This window comes from Megalops cyprinoides, chromosome 19 (genome assembly GCF_013368585.1).
Source record: "Megalops cyprinoides isolate fMegCyp1 chromosome 19, fMegCyp1.pri, whole genome shotgun sequence".
NCBI lineage: Eukaryota > Metazoa > Chordata > Actinopteri > Elopiformes > Megalopidae > Megalops > Megalops cyprinoides.
In genome coordinates, this window is record NC_050601.1 from 7,429,967 (window position 1) to 7,449,761 (window position 19,795).

Genomic DNA, 19,795 nt, shown 5'->3' on the forward strand with positions numbered 1-19,795 from the left:
TGCACTGGGTTTGGTTTGATAATTCGAAATAAACACTAAAACCCCACTTTCACTTCCTCTTATCTATGCAGTTAAAAGTGATTGTTAGTATTTATCATTACAGTCCTCTGATTTGAAGACTCGTGTTTAGGATGGCCCACAATGCTTAGCAAAAACTGGAACAGAGAAATGTTGGGCATGAAGGGAGTTGACTTAACGGTAAACATGGTGCATCAAATGATTAAATAATCTAAATGGCTTTAAAGTTAAACCCTTACATCTAAAGGTATATCCTGGGTCTGGACAAATTCATCATCACCTTCATTTTTTCTGTGAATGACAGTCTCTTTGAAAATACGACTTGCAACAGTTGGTACTGGTTAAACAATTTTCTAGTACATGATGGAAACTATGATTAGGGATTGCAAACCAGACCACGTGCAAGAAAACGGTCACATAGTGGATTCCAATACTGTATACAGTAAGCTAAAGATCTGGAGTTGACAGACACACTGTGAGCACGTGTTGGATTATGTAAAACCTAGAGGTACAGTAAATGGTGAAGCCCAAACCTCGCGTACCATATACATGCGCCAACGTTCTCTTGAATAATGCATATATTCCTGCTGTCCCCTCATGAAATATTTATACTGAAATGTCATTTGCTTGAATATATTTAGGCGGAGTTTTTCTTTTGAGGAACCATAACGCCGCTTTGGTACAAGGGGGGCGCGGTCAATTCAAATTACTCGAAAGCTTCTGATCAATGACGTACTATCAGACCACGGAGGAGAAAGCATTCCGATTGGTTCGTCATACCTGGTCTCATGACAACAACAGCCATGGCTCTACCAATCAGGAACGCAGCTGGTTCTCAGCCAGTGTTTGTAAATGACGTCATATGTGGAAATCAAGATGGCTGCGGGTGGCTTGTAAATGGGACTTGTAACACAGTCGAACGCCTCCTCGAGGCATTTGGAATCGTTTTCTTGGTTTTGACACTTTTTCTACTCATCTATACGGTCACAGGTTATTGGAAAGGCAAAGAGTGTGCGAAGTTTTCCAGCCCCACCGGGCGTCTTGGAGCTTCTTTTTTCTCTCTTCTATAATTCTCCGGTTAACGCCGGGTAAGCCAGGAGTCAGAAATTGAGTATGGAGGGTGGGGAGTATATATCTACAATGGAAAATATGGACCCGACGTTGTCAGAACTTGGAGACGAATTTACTCTGGGTGACATCGATGGTGAGTGATTCCATTAATTAGGCACCGTCTAAATAAAATCGGGTGTTTGTTGTTTCCGTGCGGCATGGGAAATTTCTTTTGACCCATTTCCGCTTTGGATCTGCTAGGTGTTATTTTTACGATACGCTCGCGGTACGATCATGTGTCAAACTGGCTAGCTAACGAGGCTACATAGCTGTTGAACTACTGTCGGAGAAAACGTGTCAACTAACGTTACAGTACTGTGCTTGTAAATAGTCCATTACTGTAAAATCAGATATCATGTACAATTGAAACAAAACTAGATAACCTTAGATAACAACAATTAGGTAGGAAATGAACTGACCGATTTTTGTTGTTGGGTATCTTCTAAATCATTGTTCCATCTGGCTCATTATCTAATCTTAGCTAGCTACCTGTAATTGACAATGCTAAATTTTGACGTTAATGTTTGCTATTAGTGCACGCTTGTGCCTAGTACACAGATTTGTTTATTGATTACTGATTTGTTTTATTTCAGCTCACTCTAGGATTTACGCTTTGCTGCATTATAGGGCTCCAAACGTAACTTCCATAAACTTGTGTAAAGTGATGTACGACAGGGAGATAGAACGACTAAGCAGGCAGCGGAAAAGTGCGTCGAAAGGAAATGCAGAGATCGATGCGCAGGCTGATGGCATCAGGATCTGCTCACATCTGAGGAATGCCCGTTTTAATGGTTAATGTTTGTTTAGTCATTTTTTTACTCTTAGCGAGGCTTCAAGTTACTTAAAAAATGTCATCATTGATTGATTCATAGGTGAATTCTGGCCGTGTACTTCCTTAGCAATTTATTGCTGAGATACCTGTCGCGTGGCTCTCGTCCCTGCATTGTGCAATCAGGTGTTTTGTATTTTTGCATAGGCTTTTAAATGAATTCTACCTGATGTACGTGTGTCTTTTTGTCCGTTTGTCCAGTGTGCGCTACATTTTGTGTAGGTTGTTATTGCTGTATGAGTTGGAGGTTGTATCGGTCGGTCTTGTCTACTAATTCTGTAAAAATAGAGACTGAGTAATCCTGGTCGTCACTAACACTCCATCCACAAATGCCTCCCTTGTTCAGCGCTGCGGTCCTGTGGCAACAGGCTAGCTCTGCTAGAAAGTTCAGCAAGTGACCTAAGCACACGAGATACCATCAGTGTTTCGCCCCCTCCTTGTCAAAACAAGAGTTTAACTTTGGCACGCTGTGAAAAGGACACGGCTTTACTCATAGGATCGTCCTGTGCAGGTCACCGAATTGCAATTAGCGTGGAATTTTACCGAACGGAGCGCCAGCGGACTGATCGGCGGCTGTCACACCGCGAGCTGGAGCTAAAGCATCCTGCACCAATGTTACGTAATCCCTTTCAATGTCAAAAGTTAGGAATGTGAAGAGGAATGAACCGAACAGTCCTGGCGAATTTCCACTCCACCGTCCAGTCTTATCTTAATATTAATAGTACAATGGCTGGCCTCTGTAAAATAGTAAGAAGCGCAACAAATCAAAATGTGTTTTTCCAAACACCACCAAGACGTTGGTGGAAAAAAAAGTCAGAAGCCGTTAAAAAACACTCATGTAAAAATCGTAAACAGAATGAAGATTCTACCGGACTTAAGACACAGTGTTTATTTCTCTAATTCAATTTTAAAAATACTGTCAATATGCTTTACATTTAACCAAGTTTATTCATTAACATTTGCTCTTACGGCAACAAAACAATAACTGTTCGATATAAATATGGATAGTAAAAATACCAAAAAATTATCTTGCCAAGAAGCAACAATCATAATGAAGAAAGTACTATGTCAAAATTATTGCAATTAAGCAGAGATTTATGTTTTACAGGTTATTGGCATAGTGTTCCTTAATTTTACCTCCTGAATAAAAAAAAACTGTCATTGCTAATAATTGTTGTTAGTAATAGGGATTTAATATTGATGAATAGTGTCTATGGAGCAAGTGCTGCTTGTTTACTTAGATTTTTCTGCTGGGTGAGATTCCTAATGGAGCTGCCCCCTTGTGATTACATAACCCCATGTGCGTAGTTCTGAGAAGCCCAGGAAACGGTCCCCTATGCCTGCTTTACCTTGGGTGCCTAAGTGCATTTGAATCTGTGCTGTGTTTTCTGTGGTGCAGTGCTCTTGGTGTCACGCTCGTGTCTGCTGTGACACAATGAATGATATTGGAAGACACTCCAGGAAGTCACCTTGAACAAAAGCATCCAAATATGTCCAAAACATTTTTGATACAAGTAGTGCTGAAAAGCTAGGGCATGTGTGGAAACATGTTGTATTTAGCCTTTGTGCTTAAGTAGCATTAGTGTGAGGGAGAAAGGATGTACTTTTTAGTAATGCAATAATGATAATGCTACCCCAGATAACGCTGTGCACGTGAGTTCAAGGCAGCTCTCTTCATTGTCAAAGCCGTTACAAGGATAGTTATGCTGCCACTTTATCTCTTGGCAATGCGCCATGTATAACAGTGTGCCACTTTTTCAGTCTAGCAGAGCTGGTGTGATCTGGTCGTGGTTTATGGGTAAAATGGGGGGCAAAGCCCAGTGCAGACTTCACAGGATGAGACCTGTCTTTGCAGTTGTGTATTGGTGCGTCGCAGAAGAGTGAAATGTTGTTTGCTCCTGAATTATGGGTGTAGGCTCTGCTTTGTTAAATGTGTGGAATTGGCCATGTGTTAGCAGACTAAAGGCAGAGGTTCTGAAGTGTTAAATTCCAGGTAAAAGGTATCCTAATGATATTGTTTTCTATTCAGAACAGAAGGATCTCTTGTCAGAATATCTCCTATAATTGGTCTCTGACAGGAGTGGTAAAGTCCTTCACCAGTATAGCGTAGCCTGATTATTGTCACCTCTGACAATTATATGATAATGAACAGTATGTGTGGTTTTACCTTTACCTAGTGAAGCCACCACCAGAACAGAGAACAGTACAGTATCTTTATCTGTGCTTATTCATGCATTTAACAGTTAAACAAAGAAAAAAATCAGATTGAATTTGTAAGTGTTTCATTGCCTTACTGTGTGGCTGTTACATTATTGCATAACAGTATACTGGTTATGTTGCATGCTCTTCACAGTGTGTGTGACCACCATGCAGGCATTGATTCTTATTATGCAGTACAGTGCTTTAAGAGCATGTCAGCCGCTATACAGTATTTCTCAAAATAACTTTTTTCAATTGTACAGGCTAGAGGACTGAATAATCATGCAGTCTGTAAAGTGCTACTATATATTCAATGCAAAGGTAACTAATACGAAATAGACTATGTCCTTTGAAAATGGCAAGGCACTAATTTGGCTATGCTTTTTATTAAAAAAAAATGTTAGACTGCAAAATGTCAGATCTAATAAGTAGCCCGAAAAATCCTTTTCCTTTTCTGTGTTTGTGTCTCGTGCTTTAAGGACACAAACACGAAGGGATAGGCAGGCAGATGCTCGGCCAGCTCCTAACTGTCTTCGGGGGAAAATTGTAGGAAGGTGAAGCGTTCAGCTGCACCTGTTTCTGTTGAGCTCCTCGCTCTGTTTTTCTGCCTCTGCTCTCGGGACTTATCTCCAGCTCCACAGAAACAGAGGCAGTGATATACGTGATATATCCAGCAGAACGGTAGTACTACACGAGGAAGTTAGAGTGATGTCAGCGGCATATCCCTGGCTGGCGGAAGTTCAGGCAGATGATTCTCCCTGCTATGTCTGGGCAAGCCTCAAAAGCTAACATGGGCACACGGTTAATTTTGACCTTTTTACTTAAAAGGTATGCATTGTTCACTGCGTTGAGTTGAGAGCACATACAGAAGTCTTCCGCAAAGGTATGGCAAGCTTGCTCACCAGTACTGGATTAGCAGATGATATCCCCTTGTAACACCATCCCACCGGCTTTGATTGGCTGTTCACAGTGTTTCAGAAGCTAAGTGTGGCATTATAGGTTAAATCACTTATTCACTTATTTAATTAAACCATATTCTTAGAATATATAAAAGCCATGAGCGGTCACTGCAAGTACCGTTTAATGAGTAACACTATAATACTCAGTCTAACACTGGAACCAATGGTGTGCTGCAAGTGGTTTTAAAAAACACAAAAGTAAGATGGTTGTGATATTCAGCAAGGCAAAGAGTGATTAATTTGTCATTTTGGTCCATGTAACACAAAGGTCTTCACAAATTGTCTGTGAAGTCATCTCAGATGAAGTCTACAGCCCATTACATTACATTACATTACTGTCATTTAGAAGTTGCTCTTATCCAGAGCGACCGTCATATGTTACAGTTTTATCCACTTATACAGCTGCATATTTACTGAAGCAATTGTGGGTTGATTAACTTGCCCAGGGGCACACCAGCAGTGCCCCAGCAGGGAATTGAACTAGCAACTTTTCAGTTGCGAGCCCTGCCCTCTTACCACTACACCACGCTGCTGCCCAACCCTTCCCCTGTTTTGTCAGCCTGCCAGAACAGTAGTCAAGGCCACATAATAAATCTTGTCTTCCTCGCCCTCTTTTCTGTTATCTTTTCCTGTGCTGTAAACCGTGCCTTTGTCTCTCTCTCTCACAGCTGTAACAGGGTTGTGTCAAGGTTAATGTACGGTAAAGTCTCCCTTTTCCATGGTTAGCTGTGCAGAAAACGTACTTGAACTGCAGGTGAAGGCCACTGTGCTTTGGAATGTGTTAATCATCTGTAGGTTAGTCAAGATAGACGGGTTTTTTATCATAAAGGGTACAACTACGTAGGTACTTTTGTCACGCAGGTGAATCCGCTCCTCTGAAAGAGCTGGTCCCCCCCCGTCTGCGAGTTGATCCCACGTAACGGCATGTGGTGTGAAGTGATAACTGGACTGAAGAAACGGTGCGCTGTTTGACACTGTTTCACAGGATTGAGACAGAACCTCCCTGAGTGACATCATCTTCTCCTTGCAGAGATGCTCCAGTTTGTCAGCAACCAGGTGGGCGACTTCCCCGACCTCTTCGAAGACCAAATGGCCCCGGGTTCCCTCCAGACCGGTGCAGGGGCCGCCCCCCGCCCACCGCCTCAGACCCCTCAGACACCCCAAACTGCTGCCCTGGCCCCCACCCCTGCTCCTACCCCTGCCCCTGCGCCCGCCCCCCAGTCTTTGCCCCTCACCCCTCCCCAAACCCCCGTCCAGGCGGCGGCCTCCCCCCAGCAACAGCAGCAGCTTCGCACCCCTCCCCTGCTGCAGCCCCGGCCCCCCCTCGCCCAGCAGATCCAGCCGCAGCCCACCCAGACCCTCCAGGTCCAGACCCAGGCCGTCCCAGTCCAGACGCAGACCCTCGCCGTGCAGACCCAGAGCTTCCCCGTGCAGGCCCAGACGGTGCCGGTCCAGACCCAGGCCCAGACGGTGATGTTCGCCCCCACGCTGAGCAGTGCCTCCCAGTCCCGCTTCATCCAGAACCAGGTCATCTGCCACCAGAGCCCCACCACCGGCTTCCAGGGTGAGTCGTGACCGTTTGTCCAAACCCTGGGAACAGCCCTGCCGCAGAGAGTGATGCTCCTTAAGAGAGTTAACAATAATACTAACTTGTTGCATTTCTTTAGCCCTTTCTTACTGTACACAAATATTTTAAAAAGTTTTGCACACTCAATTTCTTCACACAATTCTTTGTTAACAATCTTTGCCATGCATGTTTTTATAAAGCAGTTTATTTGGCCTGAAAGGTTTTGTTGGAGTAGTAGATTTTATACTTCCATACAGGATATTCATGCTAAAAACAAGGCTTCTGCAGTGGTTTAGTTCTTTGCTTTCTGCAGGAATTAGTAGCGATTTTTCGTGCCTTTTTTATTACCATTTTTTGCATGATAATGCTTCCATCTGTTACCAACAGCAGAATCAGGATCAGCTTTAGTACTGAACCAGAAATTTTATGAATAAACTTGAACTGATCCTGGGTCAGATCATGGAGACTTTACATACACTGCAATAACGTCCATTACCTCCCCTCCTTCTCTCCGCAGTCCTGCAGCCACAGATGCAGAGCATTGTGACATCACCACAAGTCCAGCCAATGACAATTCAACATCAGCGCGTCCTGACACCAGCCGGCCAGACAATACAGACGCTCTCCACAGCACCCACTGCAGTGCATACTATGTCACAGCAGGTGCAGCAAGTTCCAGTGAGTGCTACATTATTGTGTAACTGAACATGTGTTTGTGTGTTTCATTGTTCGTGAGATATGTGTTTGTCATTTTCCCGTGGCTGTCATTTTCAATGACTTATGTGGAAAAATGGGTATATTTTCTGTAAATTAATGTATCCCCACAATTTTGGCCCAGAAGGAGATCTGTGTGTTATTACTAACAAGTGTAAATAAATATCTGGTCAAGATTGACCATACATATGCTTAACCCTGCATGGACATTATAAAGTTTTGATAGTGGACATTGACCATTGCCATGGTGATAGCCACAGGCTTTGTCTCCGTGTCCCTCAGGTCCTTGTCCACCAGCCCCAGATTTTAAAAACAGACTCACTAGTGCTGACCACACTGAAGCCAGATGGAACCCAGGTTCTGTCCACAATGCAGAACCCGGCCAGCATCACCACCCTGACCACGCCCATCCAGACCACCGCCCTGCAAGTGCCGGTACTACCCCTCGCTCTGCCTCTGTCTGTCTCCCGTCATCCTGCAGTGGTGCTCCCTCTCTTTGCCTTCCCCTCTGTGATTCTACTGCCTTTGCACCCACTGTGCTTTTCTCTTCCTCGTTTCTGTCCCTTCCTCTTGGCCTTCCACAGGTTTAAACAATGTGTGTGTCCTTGCACCGGTTGATATGCCGCGAAACCATTAATTTGTTCCCCTTTTCACTCCTCTCTTCCTCCTCTACTTCCACCCAGACTCTGATGGGCGGGAACATCCTCACCACCGTTCCTGTCATGATGGGCGGCGGGGACAAGCTGCCCATCAAGCAGCTGTCGTCGGGGGCGTCCCACGGCGGGACCGCCGTCAGGGCGGGCCTGGACCAGGGGGCCGGGGTGGGGGTGGGGCCTGGGACGGGGGTGAAGGAAGGAGAGAGGAGAACCACCCACAACATCATCGAGAAGAGGTACCGCTCCTCCATCAACGACAAGATCCTGGAGCTGAGGGACCTGGTCATGGGCAACGATGCCAAGGTGGGTCGGGGGGTTGGGTAAGGGGGTCTGGGGTGGACAATATCCAGATATTCGCTTTAGCTCTGTACTTAGGATTCTGAGAGTAGGCTCTACCATTGTTTATATGAAGTATGTGGTTTATTTGATGTATTTGTCCTATTTTGGTGCTGATCGAAGTTGAGCAAACAAACAGATATGGAAGGGTAGTAAAGTGTGAAAATGTAAAAGGTTACTGGTTACTGGTTTTTGTGTTTATTGTGTTTTTTGATGTGCATGTGTTGGTATGTGGTGGTCAGGTAGGGTCAAGAAAGGATTTGCCTGTGTGAAGTTTTTTTATTTGTATTCTCGCATATTAACACATAGTTGTATTTCATTGTGTAGATGCACAAGTCAGGTGTACTGCGGAAGGCTATTGACTACATCAAGTACCTGCAGCAGGTCAACCACAAACTGCGGCAGGAAAACCTGGCTCTCAAGATGGCCAACCAGAAGAACAGTGAGTAATGAAAAGAAATAACTAATCGATTATATATACATGACAAAATTCTTTGGATAACTATAGATTTTTACCTTTTACAGCCATAAGTTTTTACTTATGAAAAAGGACCATAACGTCAACTAATTCATGTATTTTATTTAGAGGCTAATCTAGCGTATATCATGAAAAAATATCAAACTGTACAATGGACCAGTCAGAAGGCAGGCAGTATTCACCCGTCTCTCTCTCTCTCTCCCTGTCTGACTCAGAGTCAGTGTGTCTGACTGAGGAGATGGAGGTGAAGCCAGAGGTGGTGATGATGTCACCCCCGGCCTCTGACTCCGGATCAGGCTCTCCCCACCAGTTCTCCCCTTACTGCATCGACTCGGAGCCTGGGAGCCCCTTACTGGAGCACGAGCAGGTACGCTTCACAACTTCAGTCACTAAAATCCATGGGATGGATTTTATGAAGTGTGGCGACTGTTCCAGTTGAGTAGTCGAATATTACCTTTTGCAAAAAAAAAATGGAAATGGTTTTCTCTGGAATTCAGTTAATGTATTGCTGTTGGGGTCTAACAATCAGTTTGATGAACCAAAAAAATCTATGTTAATTTCGCATGAAATGTTTGTGTTGCAAGAGGGTCTTTGAAAGGCAGTTGCATAGTTACCTCCCTCTCTCTCTCTCTCTCTGTCACAGGTGAAGAGTGAGCCGAATTCGCCCTCCTCTGTAGGAGTAATGGACCGCTCTCGCCTCCTCCTCTGCGCCCTCACCTTCCTCTGCCTCTCCCTCAACCCCCTCCCGTCGCTCCTGGGATCCGAGCCCCGGGGTGGGGGCCCTGGCTGGGTGGCAGCGGGGGGCGGGCATGGACCCTCCCGAAGCTTGTTCGGTCTGCCCAGTCAAACCCAGAACTTCGGTAAGTCCTCATTTCATGGATGTTAGGCGTTTATAAGTGATACTTTTATCATGTAACAAATGGTACTGCTCGACTATTGATATTGTACATATCCACTGTTGGTACTCAAGGTGTGTGAATACATGTGGCAGCACTAAGGGAACAGAAGAGGCCTTCTGTCAATTAAAGCGCTCGAGTCATACAGTGTTAAAGTCGCATGTACCATCAGAATTCCAACGCGTCATTGTTTGAACTACTGGGAGAGAATGCAGACACTGAATCCAGTACAAATCTGAGCCATCTGACCGGCTGAATGAATGCTGTGCTGTATTCCACACTCCCAGCGATCCAATGATGAATCCACTGGAGAAATGAACACACGGATGTGAAACCCATCCCCACCCCCCTGCTCCCCCCAGTCCCTGTGTACTACTGTTACAATACAGATGTCTTTGCTATTATAATTTGGGTTATTTTTTTTTAACCAAGGTATTTGTAATTGCGCCCATTTCTCAAACAAAAGGAGTGAGATAAGTGCTTGTGAGGATTACACAACACCGGGTGGCACATTTACATGTTCAAAAGTAGTTCAAAGACGGAAAGTGTGTCACGCATTTCGAGCAAACTGATAACTAATTTAACCAGTGTGAAACCAAGCAAATTTCTCACACCTTTTTATTTTTCACACCTTTTCACAAGTGATGAATCAGAAGGCAGTTGGACAGTTCTCACTCTATATGTTTAAGCCTTCTGGCTGTGTGTGGATTAAGGTTATTGGAGTCTGAGCTGTGACTGAGCGTAGCCTTCAGTGTCTGCCTCTCCCTCCCCCCCCGCAGCTGGCTGGCTGTGGTGCCTCCTGCCCTGGGTGAGCGTGTGGGTGCTGAGCGGGGTGGGGGCAGTGTGGGGCTGTGTCAGGGTGCTGTACCTCTGGGAGCCCGTCACCCCTCTCCACTCCCCCAAATCCGTGTGCTTCTGGAGGCACCGAAAGCAAGCAGACCTCCACTTGCACAGGGTGAGTGCGAACAAACAGTTAATTTTCTCCTTTTTGTCTTTTCCCCCATCTCAGTTTCTCTCTCTTTCTTCTTTTCTGTACTATTTGCTTTTTTGGTGGCGATCATATTTTGTTATTTTGCTATACAATTTAGCTATGATACAGTACAGTACAGTTCAGGTGAAAATATGTGTTCAGGTAAAAATAGGTGTCCACCAAACTTCAAAAGTGAATTTACATAAGTTGAAACACTAAGTTTGACTAAGTGCCATGCTTTTTGAATATACATAACTATGTCTTGTGAACCCACTGGAATGACTGAACACCCAAATGGCAAAATAAACAGCACCTTTTTTGCTCATATTCAGCACTGCAAAGCTCTTCTTAACTTTTAGTACCTCGTGTGTATTTAGTACCTGTGATTTGAAGAACACTGTATATGTTTAAAACATTTCTTTATACAGGACACTCTCTCACTCTCAACCTGAGAGCTTGAAGAAGATGCTCCATACAGAGGTCATTAAAAGCCTCCCATTATCTTTCTCCCTCTCTCTCTCTCAGGGTGACTATACCGCTGCAGACGCCAGCCTGCAGACCTGCCTTTCCGTCTTGTCCAGGGCCCTCCCGACTACCGGGCTGGACCTCGCCTGCTCCCTGTCCTGGAATGTGATTCGCTACTGCCTGCATCGGCCCACCCCCCTGGGCTGGCTGGTACGCCAGGTTGGAGGAAAGCACGAGGGGGAGGAGTCCCAGACCAGTTCCCGGGATGCTGCCCTGGTCTATCACAGGCTCAGCCAGCTGCAGCTCACAGGTGGGTTCGTCACGATAAGCCCCTGTCACTTTAAAGGGGACAATGGGTGCTTCCTTCCGAAAAAGTTAATTAGTGTTAGTATGAAAATGTACCCTTGAGGAAAGTGCGATGACCACCTGGTCAGTAGCCCTTAAAAGGCTATTTTGTAAATCTTTCATATATCTTCATTTCATATTCAAAACTATAGAACATCCAACATTACCATATAATTCCTCCGGAGTATGCATTCCTTTTATATTTCCCACATGATGTTGGTATATAACTGAGCCTGTGTCTGTGCTGGCCAGCATGGTTGTGACTGTATCGGCAGTGATGCCCTCCTGTCTCTCTGTGCAGGGAAACTGGCCCAGCGCAGCAGCCTGTGGGGGCTGTCTCTGTCCCTCAGCGCGGTCAACCTGAGCGAGAGCGCCCAGGGGAAAATGCCCCCCGTTCAGCAAGCCGAGATCTACGTCACTGCTGCAACCGCTCTCCGGGCCGTGCTGGGGCACCACCTCACCTGTCTGCCTGTGAGTGGCTACTGTTTATTACTTTACTGTTTTCACACCTCTCTCTCTCTCTCTCTCACTCACTCTCTCTCACACACACACACACACGCACACACGCTCACTCACTCACTCACTCACTCTTGCCTCACATCAGCCCCTCCCTCCCAAAGTGTAATCTATGGTGTCAGTGTCTCTCAGGTCTGTGGGGTTACTGAGTGTATTGGGAGGTTGAGTGTATTGGAAATCTATGAGCATATCAGGAGCCTGTCCAGACAGACATGCATCACCCAGTTTCGGTTTGCTTCTGTTTGTGAAATGTTGCAGTTCCTGCCTTTTTTAACCCCCCCCCCTCCTCACTCTCTCTGGTAGGGTTACCTGCTGAGCTGTGCTGAGAGCGTGGCCTGTCAATCAGACTGTAGGCCGCTCCCTGATTGGCTGCGCTGGCTCTTCACGCCGCTGGGCCGGCAGTTCTTCTTGAGTTGCGACTGGTCCGTGAATTCTGAGAACCGGGAATCGGTGTACACCTCTCAGAGAGATCCAGGTGCGCACAATCTTGCGGCACTTCATTTAATTGTCTTCTCATACTGTACATCGTGTTTTGTCACATGTTCTCATTCACTATGCCCACCAGACAAGGAGTAGGTCTTTTGTTTTTATTTATCAAACTGTCTCGTCAATGTTGTTGTCAGTTGATCAATCAAATTTTATGAAATATCACACACCTAATCGCCTTGCGTGTAGTATTAGAACCAATGATATTTATTATTCTGGATTATGGACAAAGGGATGTGTCATTCCCATAAATCCCATGATATCTCAGGCTTCACATGGGCAGTTTTCCACAAATCCTAATGATTCCCACAGAGAGACACAACAGTTGTTCCGTCCAAACAAACACAAACCATTTACTTTGTAAATGTTTTTTTTAAAAGACGATTGTTTTCTAAGTAGACGTCATAGAGATGCAAATTTACTGAAGAGTATTTACTTACACAGGTGCATACCTACTGTTAAAGTACCTAAGAACACAGCATCAGCGGTCATTCTAGAATTTGAATGAGCAGCGTCCTGAATAAAAGGGCAGCTCATTCCACACTGTGCTCCTCTGCTGAATATGAATGAACACTAATCTCCTGTCCTGCCTGCAGCCGACCCCATCGCTCAGCTGCACCGCTGCTTCTGTGAGAAGCTGCTGGAGAGAGCCGTGCACTCGCTCATCCAGCCCCACTCCAGCACGGAGGCCGACAAGCGCAAAGACGACAGCGGGTACAGTTCCCCCTCCGCTCTCAGCACGCTGTCAGGGTGTTGTGCTGCCACAGTCAGTCAGCAGGGTGTAGCGGTGTGTGTGATAGCAGGGTGTCATAGTCAGTCAGCAGGGTGTAGCAGTGTTTGGGTGTGTGTGGGTGCAGGTGTGTGCGTGTGTACTGAAGCTGCTCTCCCTCTTTCTTATAGGGAATTCTCCAGTGCCTTGGAGTTTCTCCAGTTGCTGAACAGCTGTACAGAGGAGTCTCCTTCCCCCACCCAACCTTTCCCTCCCCCGCCCAATCACAACACCACCCCAGGTACACACACCCTCAAATGACATTCGTACTGAAGCTCAACTATAGTTAATTAAGACATAGATTCACAGTTCAGCTTGCAGTGCACAGATGTACTTATCTCTCTGAGACAGGTATACATACTGTATTTAGGTGTAATTAGGCTTTATATGGGCGGCAGTGCGGCATAGTGGTAAGGAGCAGGGCTCGTAACCGAAAACTGACAATAATGTAATGTAATCTGTTCACACTGTCAGTCTCACTGATGAGTTTGCACACACTGCTCACGTGCATGTCTCCCTATCTGCCCCTGCCCTGCCCAGTGGGAGACCCCGTGTGCCGGTGGTGGGCGTCGGTCCTGAAGGCAGCCGTTCATTGGCTGCAGGGTGACGACGCGGCGGTGAGGTCGTTGCTGGCCGAGGTCGAGCGCATGCCCAGAGCCCTGCACATGCTCGAGTCAGTACCTTTCTGCTCCGTGTTGTTCTCTGGCGCCTGTGAATGAGCAGCGGTGTGCTCCCCCCCACACACGTCCCCGTCTCTCCCCCCATCTCACGCGGTGCCTCTCTGTTGCAGTCACCCGCTGCCCAAGGCTGTGCTGCAGCTGTGCAAGGGGGTCCAGCTGAGCCTGTCCCCCCAGAAGGGCGAGGGGACCCTGGGCTGCCGGGCGCACTGCGACCGAGCCAGCGGCTACCTGCATGCCAGCATCTCTGTGCCCATCTCTCAGTCCGGCAACTGGCTCAACAAGGTACACGGCACCCCATATATACTGCGCCTTTTATCCATTGAACTTTGCTGTACTGTCTACACATATATGACACACACATACACACACACATTACATTACATGCTTTTAGCAGAAGCTCTTATCCAGAGCGACCTCCAGTACAACAGAACATAAGTGTATCCATTCAAGATCCACGACACAACAGATCCACTAGACCACGCTAACGCTGTGGTAGAGCAGGCCGCAGCTGGGGGCTGTGTGTGTGCAGTCCGGAGGGGGTGGTGGCTGTGGTGCATTGTAGTTGCATTGCATGATCCTCCAGCCCAGTGCAATGTGTCTGCAGTGCAGCACAGAGGCCTCCCGAATCTGCACGCTCCACTTCTCGCAGTGCCCCCCCCCCCGCCCCACCCTCCCTTCCCACCACCTCTCATTCTGTCAGTGTGGGCCAGGGCAGGGCAGTACACGCTGGGTCAAGTGTGTGCGAACCGAGGGGACCTTCTCATATGCCCCTAGCCGCTCCCCTGTAGGTGGTTTCACCCGAGTCGCCTCATTAATCACGCATCCACTTCCCCATTCTCCATCTCTCAACTCAAAGGGGGTGGAGCTCCTGGTGTGTGACCTCCTGCTGACCCTGAGGACCAGCCTATGGCAGCGAGGAGGCGGCACCAACGGGGAGCCGGGCCCTGTTCTCAGCTCGCAGCTGGCCGGGTTTCAGAGGGACCTAAGCTCTCTGCGCAGGCTGGGACAGTGCTACAAGCAGGCACAACATAAGGTATGAATGCTTGATCTGCCAGTATCAGTATTATCACTGAGCATATGAGCTGAATTACTACTTATCATTTTTAATGTAGGGGATTACATTGCCCTGATCATTGCCTACATTGAAATGTTTGGATCTCCTGAAAAAATCCTGGTGTCCACGGTTTTACTCAATACACTCATTTTTAGTATTATTAGAAAAATGGAAAGAAAAGCTAGCTACCCTGCTTGGTCTGTTATCACACTTATTTTGCAAACGTGTTGGAGAGACATTACAAACGGTGTTATTGTTATAGCTGGCTCCCAACCATGGCAGGATGTTTTCACTGCTGTTGTGTAAGGTTGTGGCAACAAAGCCATAGGGACAGGTTCTGCTTTCTGTTTTAAAATTTGATGCACAGCCAGGTAAGCTGCCACTGCAGTAACAATGGATAGCCAGACACAAGGCATCAATTACTGTCAAGCTCTGAGTAAAGGGTACATCATATATCCTGGGATTCTGATTGGCCGAGTCGGTTAAGGTTTGAGTCTGGGCTGTGTTATTAGCCAATAGTGACTAGGCATTCTCAGCAGTGGAATGTAATTGGTTCCATTCCAACTGGGTTGCATTGGGTTACATCAGCCAGGGTCCCTCTTTGCACCACTCAGTAGGCATCTGTGAATTTGTGTGATGATGTAGGGGGGTTATACCAACCCTCCGTTCAGCATTTTGCCTTCCTGTGATGTACTGTGGGACTTGTAGTCCGAAAAGTAGCCACTGGCTATAGGAGAATGTATTGAAGGTTTCACTGATCCTCACCACTCTTGTGTGAGTGCTGAGGGTGTTAATGAGGGGAGCTTAATGTGTACAACTGGGGATTCCAAAGTCTGGGGAAAAAAAAAACCAAAACAAAAAAAATCGTACAAATGAGCAGTTGTTAAACGCAGTGCTAATTGTAGTGTAGGGAATGAGCACACGGTCTGAATGGTACGAATGTAATTTGGAGCGGCAGAAACGGTGGGCTGAGTCTAAATATCACTCAGACAGACGCAGCCAATTCACGTGAGACCCATATCGACCTGGCTACTCCTCCTTGTTGTTTCAGCTGTTCCTGCATGAGACCACAGTGAGGCTGATGGCAGGGGCCAGTCCCACGCGCACGCACCAGCTGCTGGAGCACAGTCTGAGACGCAGGAGTCAAAACCCCGGCTACACAGCAGGTAATGCACACAGGCACTGTGCATCCACACAGAGCACAAGCACTGCCTGCTGGCGGTGGCTAGTTTAGCGCGATGAGAGCTGTGCAAGCTATTGTACGTGTATTGAATGAATGAGATCTCCAAATTTCATGCAGAAAATATAGTATATGAGCCTCTGTTAAACCTGTGCAACTTTCTGTTCCTTCGTCTGCCTTCAATTTTCTCTTCCCTTCATTCCTTTCTCACCCTTGACCCCTAATATCCCTGTTTACTGACCCTGGCTTTTCTGTCCTCCCACACTCCCTCTCTTTCTCCGTCTCTGTCTCCCTCTCCGTCTCCCTCTCCCCCTCTTTCTCTCTCTCCCTCCCTTTCTCTCCCCCTCTCCTTTTCCCCCTCTTACTCTCGCCCCCCCCCCCCCCCCCCCCCTTTGTTCCACCGCACCTCAGAGGGGGAGTGCCTGCTGGGGGAGAGGGAGAGGGCCCACGCCATCCTGCTGGCCTGCCGCCACCTGCCACTGCCCCTGCTCACCCCGCCGGGTCACCGCGCCCGCCTGCTGGCGGAGGCCAAGCGGACGCTGGAGCGGGTGGGTGACCGGCGCTCGGTGCAGGACTGCCAGCAGATCTTGCTGAGGCTGAGCGGGGGCACCACCATCGCCGCCTCCTGAGGAGGACACACCCCCACCCACACCTGGACCACACCCTCCGCCTAAACCCAGACCACAACCTCCATCTACACCTGGACCACACCCCTGTCTACACCCGGACCACAACCTCCATCTACACCTGGACCACACCCCCCATCTAAACCTGGACCATACCCCCCCATCTACACCCGGACCACAACCTCCATGTACACCTGGACCACACCCGTGTCCACACCCAGATTCTTCATGGACTTGTACACTTACAGACCCCGTGTTTATACTAATACACATGAATTCTCTGCGTACACTCACACCAAACACACAGACACACACTCTTTACATGTTCTCACATTTATACACTGTTCATGAGGGGGGCGGAGTAGCACGAATTAGCAGTCAAGGTGGGGAAGGGACCAACATGGATGCTCCTCCTCCTCGAGCCTCCACCTTTCTTGGGTCAAAGGCACAGGGGCCCTGCTCTTACTGACACACACACAGACTGTCCTCAGAGCTCAATAGGCTGGACCTAATTCGCACACACACTGACCGCAGATCTGCTTCACACACACACACACACACACACACACACTGGACCGACCGTTAAAGTGACACAGAGACAGTGCACAGTATGCTGAGAGGCGCAAGGTTACAGGTAAAACTGTACACAGCAGCAACAGGCGCAGCAAACTGACTTGTCGGTCGCTACATGCTAACAGACTGTGTACATCCGCTGCACCCACGCTGATGTATACATGTGTTGACAGATGCATAGGCTTCCTCTACAGGGGCAAAAAAAGCCGGTCCTTGCTGATACGTTGAGGCCGATTACTGGGAACAGACTAACTCCAGCCTGCTGTTTGCCACCAAGTGCGTGTGTAATGTATGTACATGTGATACTGTTTTTTTTTTTTTTTAATGTCCATATGCATCTGACATCACACTGCGATGAAACAGGGGATGTCCAATTAGGAGAAGACGTGCAGTAGTCAGTAAGGAACATCGGTGCAGTAAGGCTTGCAGCTCACCCTTAAAGCATTTACTGTATGACGCAAGTTAACCACCAGTTTAAAAATGCAACCGCAGACTAGTTTCTCACAGCTGAGCAGTAGCAGTGTGTACCTACCTCATTGACTGTACAGTGCCAGTTCACTGTAGCACAGTGCAGCACTGCATCAATCAGCACCAATTACCAATAATAAGGAATAAACAGTACGGTGTTGATTTGCTGTACCTTAGCGCAATGCTAAATACATAGCACTCTGTAATACTGTTTAAATAATACTGCATAATGCTCATTTGGTGGAAAAAATGTCAAATGTCAAGCAATTTTTATTAACTTAAAACAAAGATAAGCTGATTCTGCTTATAGTTACTTTAGATACACACGCACGGTCAGTACATGTGATTTGTATATAATTGTATAGAGCAGTGTAGACTTGAGTCTTAAACAGAGGTATGGACAGCAGGGTGTGCCAGCGAGAGAGAGAGACGGGAAGAAAAGAATGAGAATCCTGCTTAATCCTTTCCAAACCAACTCATTTTCTGAGCTAGATTGTTGACAAGGTGAAGAAAAACAACTAGACACTGGTGACCTTTGACCTTGATCAGCAATATATCTTGGATTATGTTGTGTTCACTGACCAGAACTAGTCAAAGACTACTGCCAATCAACAAACTTGGGATCCATCCAGAATGAGTGGACTACTGGGATTGGTGGAAAGTGTAGATTCTTGACAAAAAGCTTTTGAGCTTTAAGGCCTTAGTGTAGATCAGATTTTTTTTCCGTATCATTGTCATGCCTTGTATAATGGGGAAAATATTCAAACATTATTTTCATTGTTTTGTCATTCATTATTATACTGCTGTCATTGTCATTGGTGTCATTTTTATTATTTAATAATAGTAATATTATACGTGTCTTTTTTGCTCAAAGCTGATCGATAATGCTCAGGCTTTGAAGAGTGATATTTTGCTATTAGTGTTTTCTATTTTAAAGGCAACATAGGGACTTTGTCGAAAAGAAAGGGGGATTTCTTAGAATCCATAAAGTTGTTTGTTTTTTATTATTATTCAGTGGGTATATATCTGCAGAAAAGTAGTGTTGTCTTACTTTTAAGTTAGTTAGCATGAGGATTTGGGATATTCTTTTAAGTATAAGTGTATTGTTGACATGCACTCAAACACACAAAGATACTCACACATGCTGACCAAGGCTGACAAGCACAGATGGCCACGTTCTCTTCAGTAGCTGGTTTCCATGGCAGTTTCGCAGCTTGAGCCAGTGCATGTGCTGTTTCTCTGGGAAACCTTGGGCAAACACTCAGCCTGCATGGATTCTGCCTTGAGATTTTAACACACAGTAGCTATAGCAGAAGGGTGTGCTATGGAAACTCTGTTAAAGTGTCAGTTACTCACCGATAGGAGTCTGTTCCAACCAAAATCCCTTAATGCTGAGTCACATCGGTTGACATCCACTGAACACTGTACCGCAGTCTGCTGTTAGTAGAGTTGTCACTGTTGATGTGTTACAGTATGTTTTGCTTAAATTTTCCCTGTATGTGTGTTTTGTTTCAGGCTTTTTAATGTTAATTTTGATTTTGTTTTTTAATAAAAGCACATTACAGTGGGAAGCAATCGTTTGTCAGAGCCTCCTTTCACACGAACATTGTCATGAAGAAGAAAACGCCTTCACAAGTAGCAACAGTTGCATTGCTTCACCCTAGTGGACAGCATGATCGTCTTGTTTGACTGTGTTATTTGTATTTTTCCATCCCCCTCCCCTTTTTCTGCCTACCCTTTCTTCTGTTTCTTCCACCCATCATCTCTGAGCGTGTTGTAAAGGACACAGTACCTGTTCCCACGTTTCTCTTCTAACCGCTTGAGACCTGCTATTAATGTTCAGTTGAATAGCTGTGACTGAGCCCCTCCCTGTAGATCAAAAGACCCATTGTGTCTCCAGA

The 19,795-nt window shown here is 46.5% G+C and overlaps 1 protein-coding gene across 1 annotated transcript; it reads left to right on the forward strand.

The window, feature by feature from the left end:
• The first annotated feature begins 902 nt into the window (after positions 1-902).
• Positions 903-19,404, forward strand: srebf2 (sterol regulatory element binding transcription factor 2). Its single transcript, XM_036552487.1, has 19 exons — positions 903-1,222; positions 6,146-6,679; positions 7,200-7,360; positions 7,679-7,831; positions 8,080-8,355; positions 8,716-8,830; positions 9,082-9,233; positions 9,510-9,726; positions 10,542-10,717; positions 11,258-11,507; positions 11,844-12,013; positions 12,362-12,533; positions 13,141-13,258; positions 13,445-13,554; positions 13,854-13,986; positions 14,104-14,275; positions 14,850-15,026; positions 16,099-16,213; positions 16,639-19,404. The coding sequence occupies exons 1-19, from the start codon at positions 1,132-1,134 to the stop codon at positions 16,854-16,856; spliced, it is 3,510 nt and encodes a 1,169-aa protein (XP_036408380.1). The 5' UTR covers positions 903-1,131; the 3' UTR covers positions 16,857-19,404.
• Positions 19,405-19,795: the final 391 nt, after the last annotated feature.

What these genes read in the sequence shown, in the direction of transcription:
- srebf2 (XM_036552487.1), top strand. Translation starts at nt 1,132, where the DNA reads ATGGAGGGTGGGGAGTATATATCTACAATGGAAAATATGGACCCGACG. An exon ending in CACCTCTCAGAGAGATCCAG is followed by an intron (nt 12,534 to 13,140) that starts GTGCGCACAATC and finishes TCCTGCCTGCAG; the next exon opens with CCGACCCCATCGCTCAGCTG. An exon ending in AAGCGCAAAGACGACAGCGG is followed by an intron (nt 13,259 to 13,444) that starts GTACAGTTCCCC and finishes TCTTTCTTATAG; the next exon opens with GGAATTCTCCAGTGCCTTGG.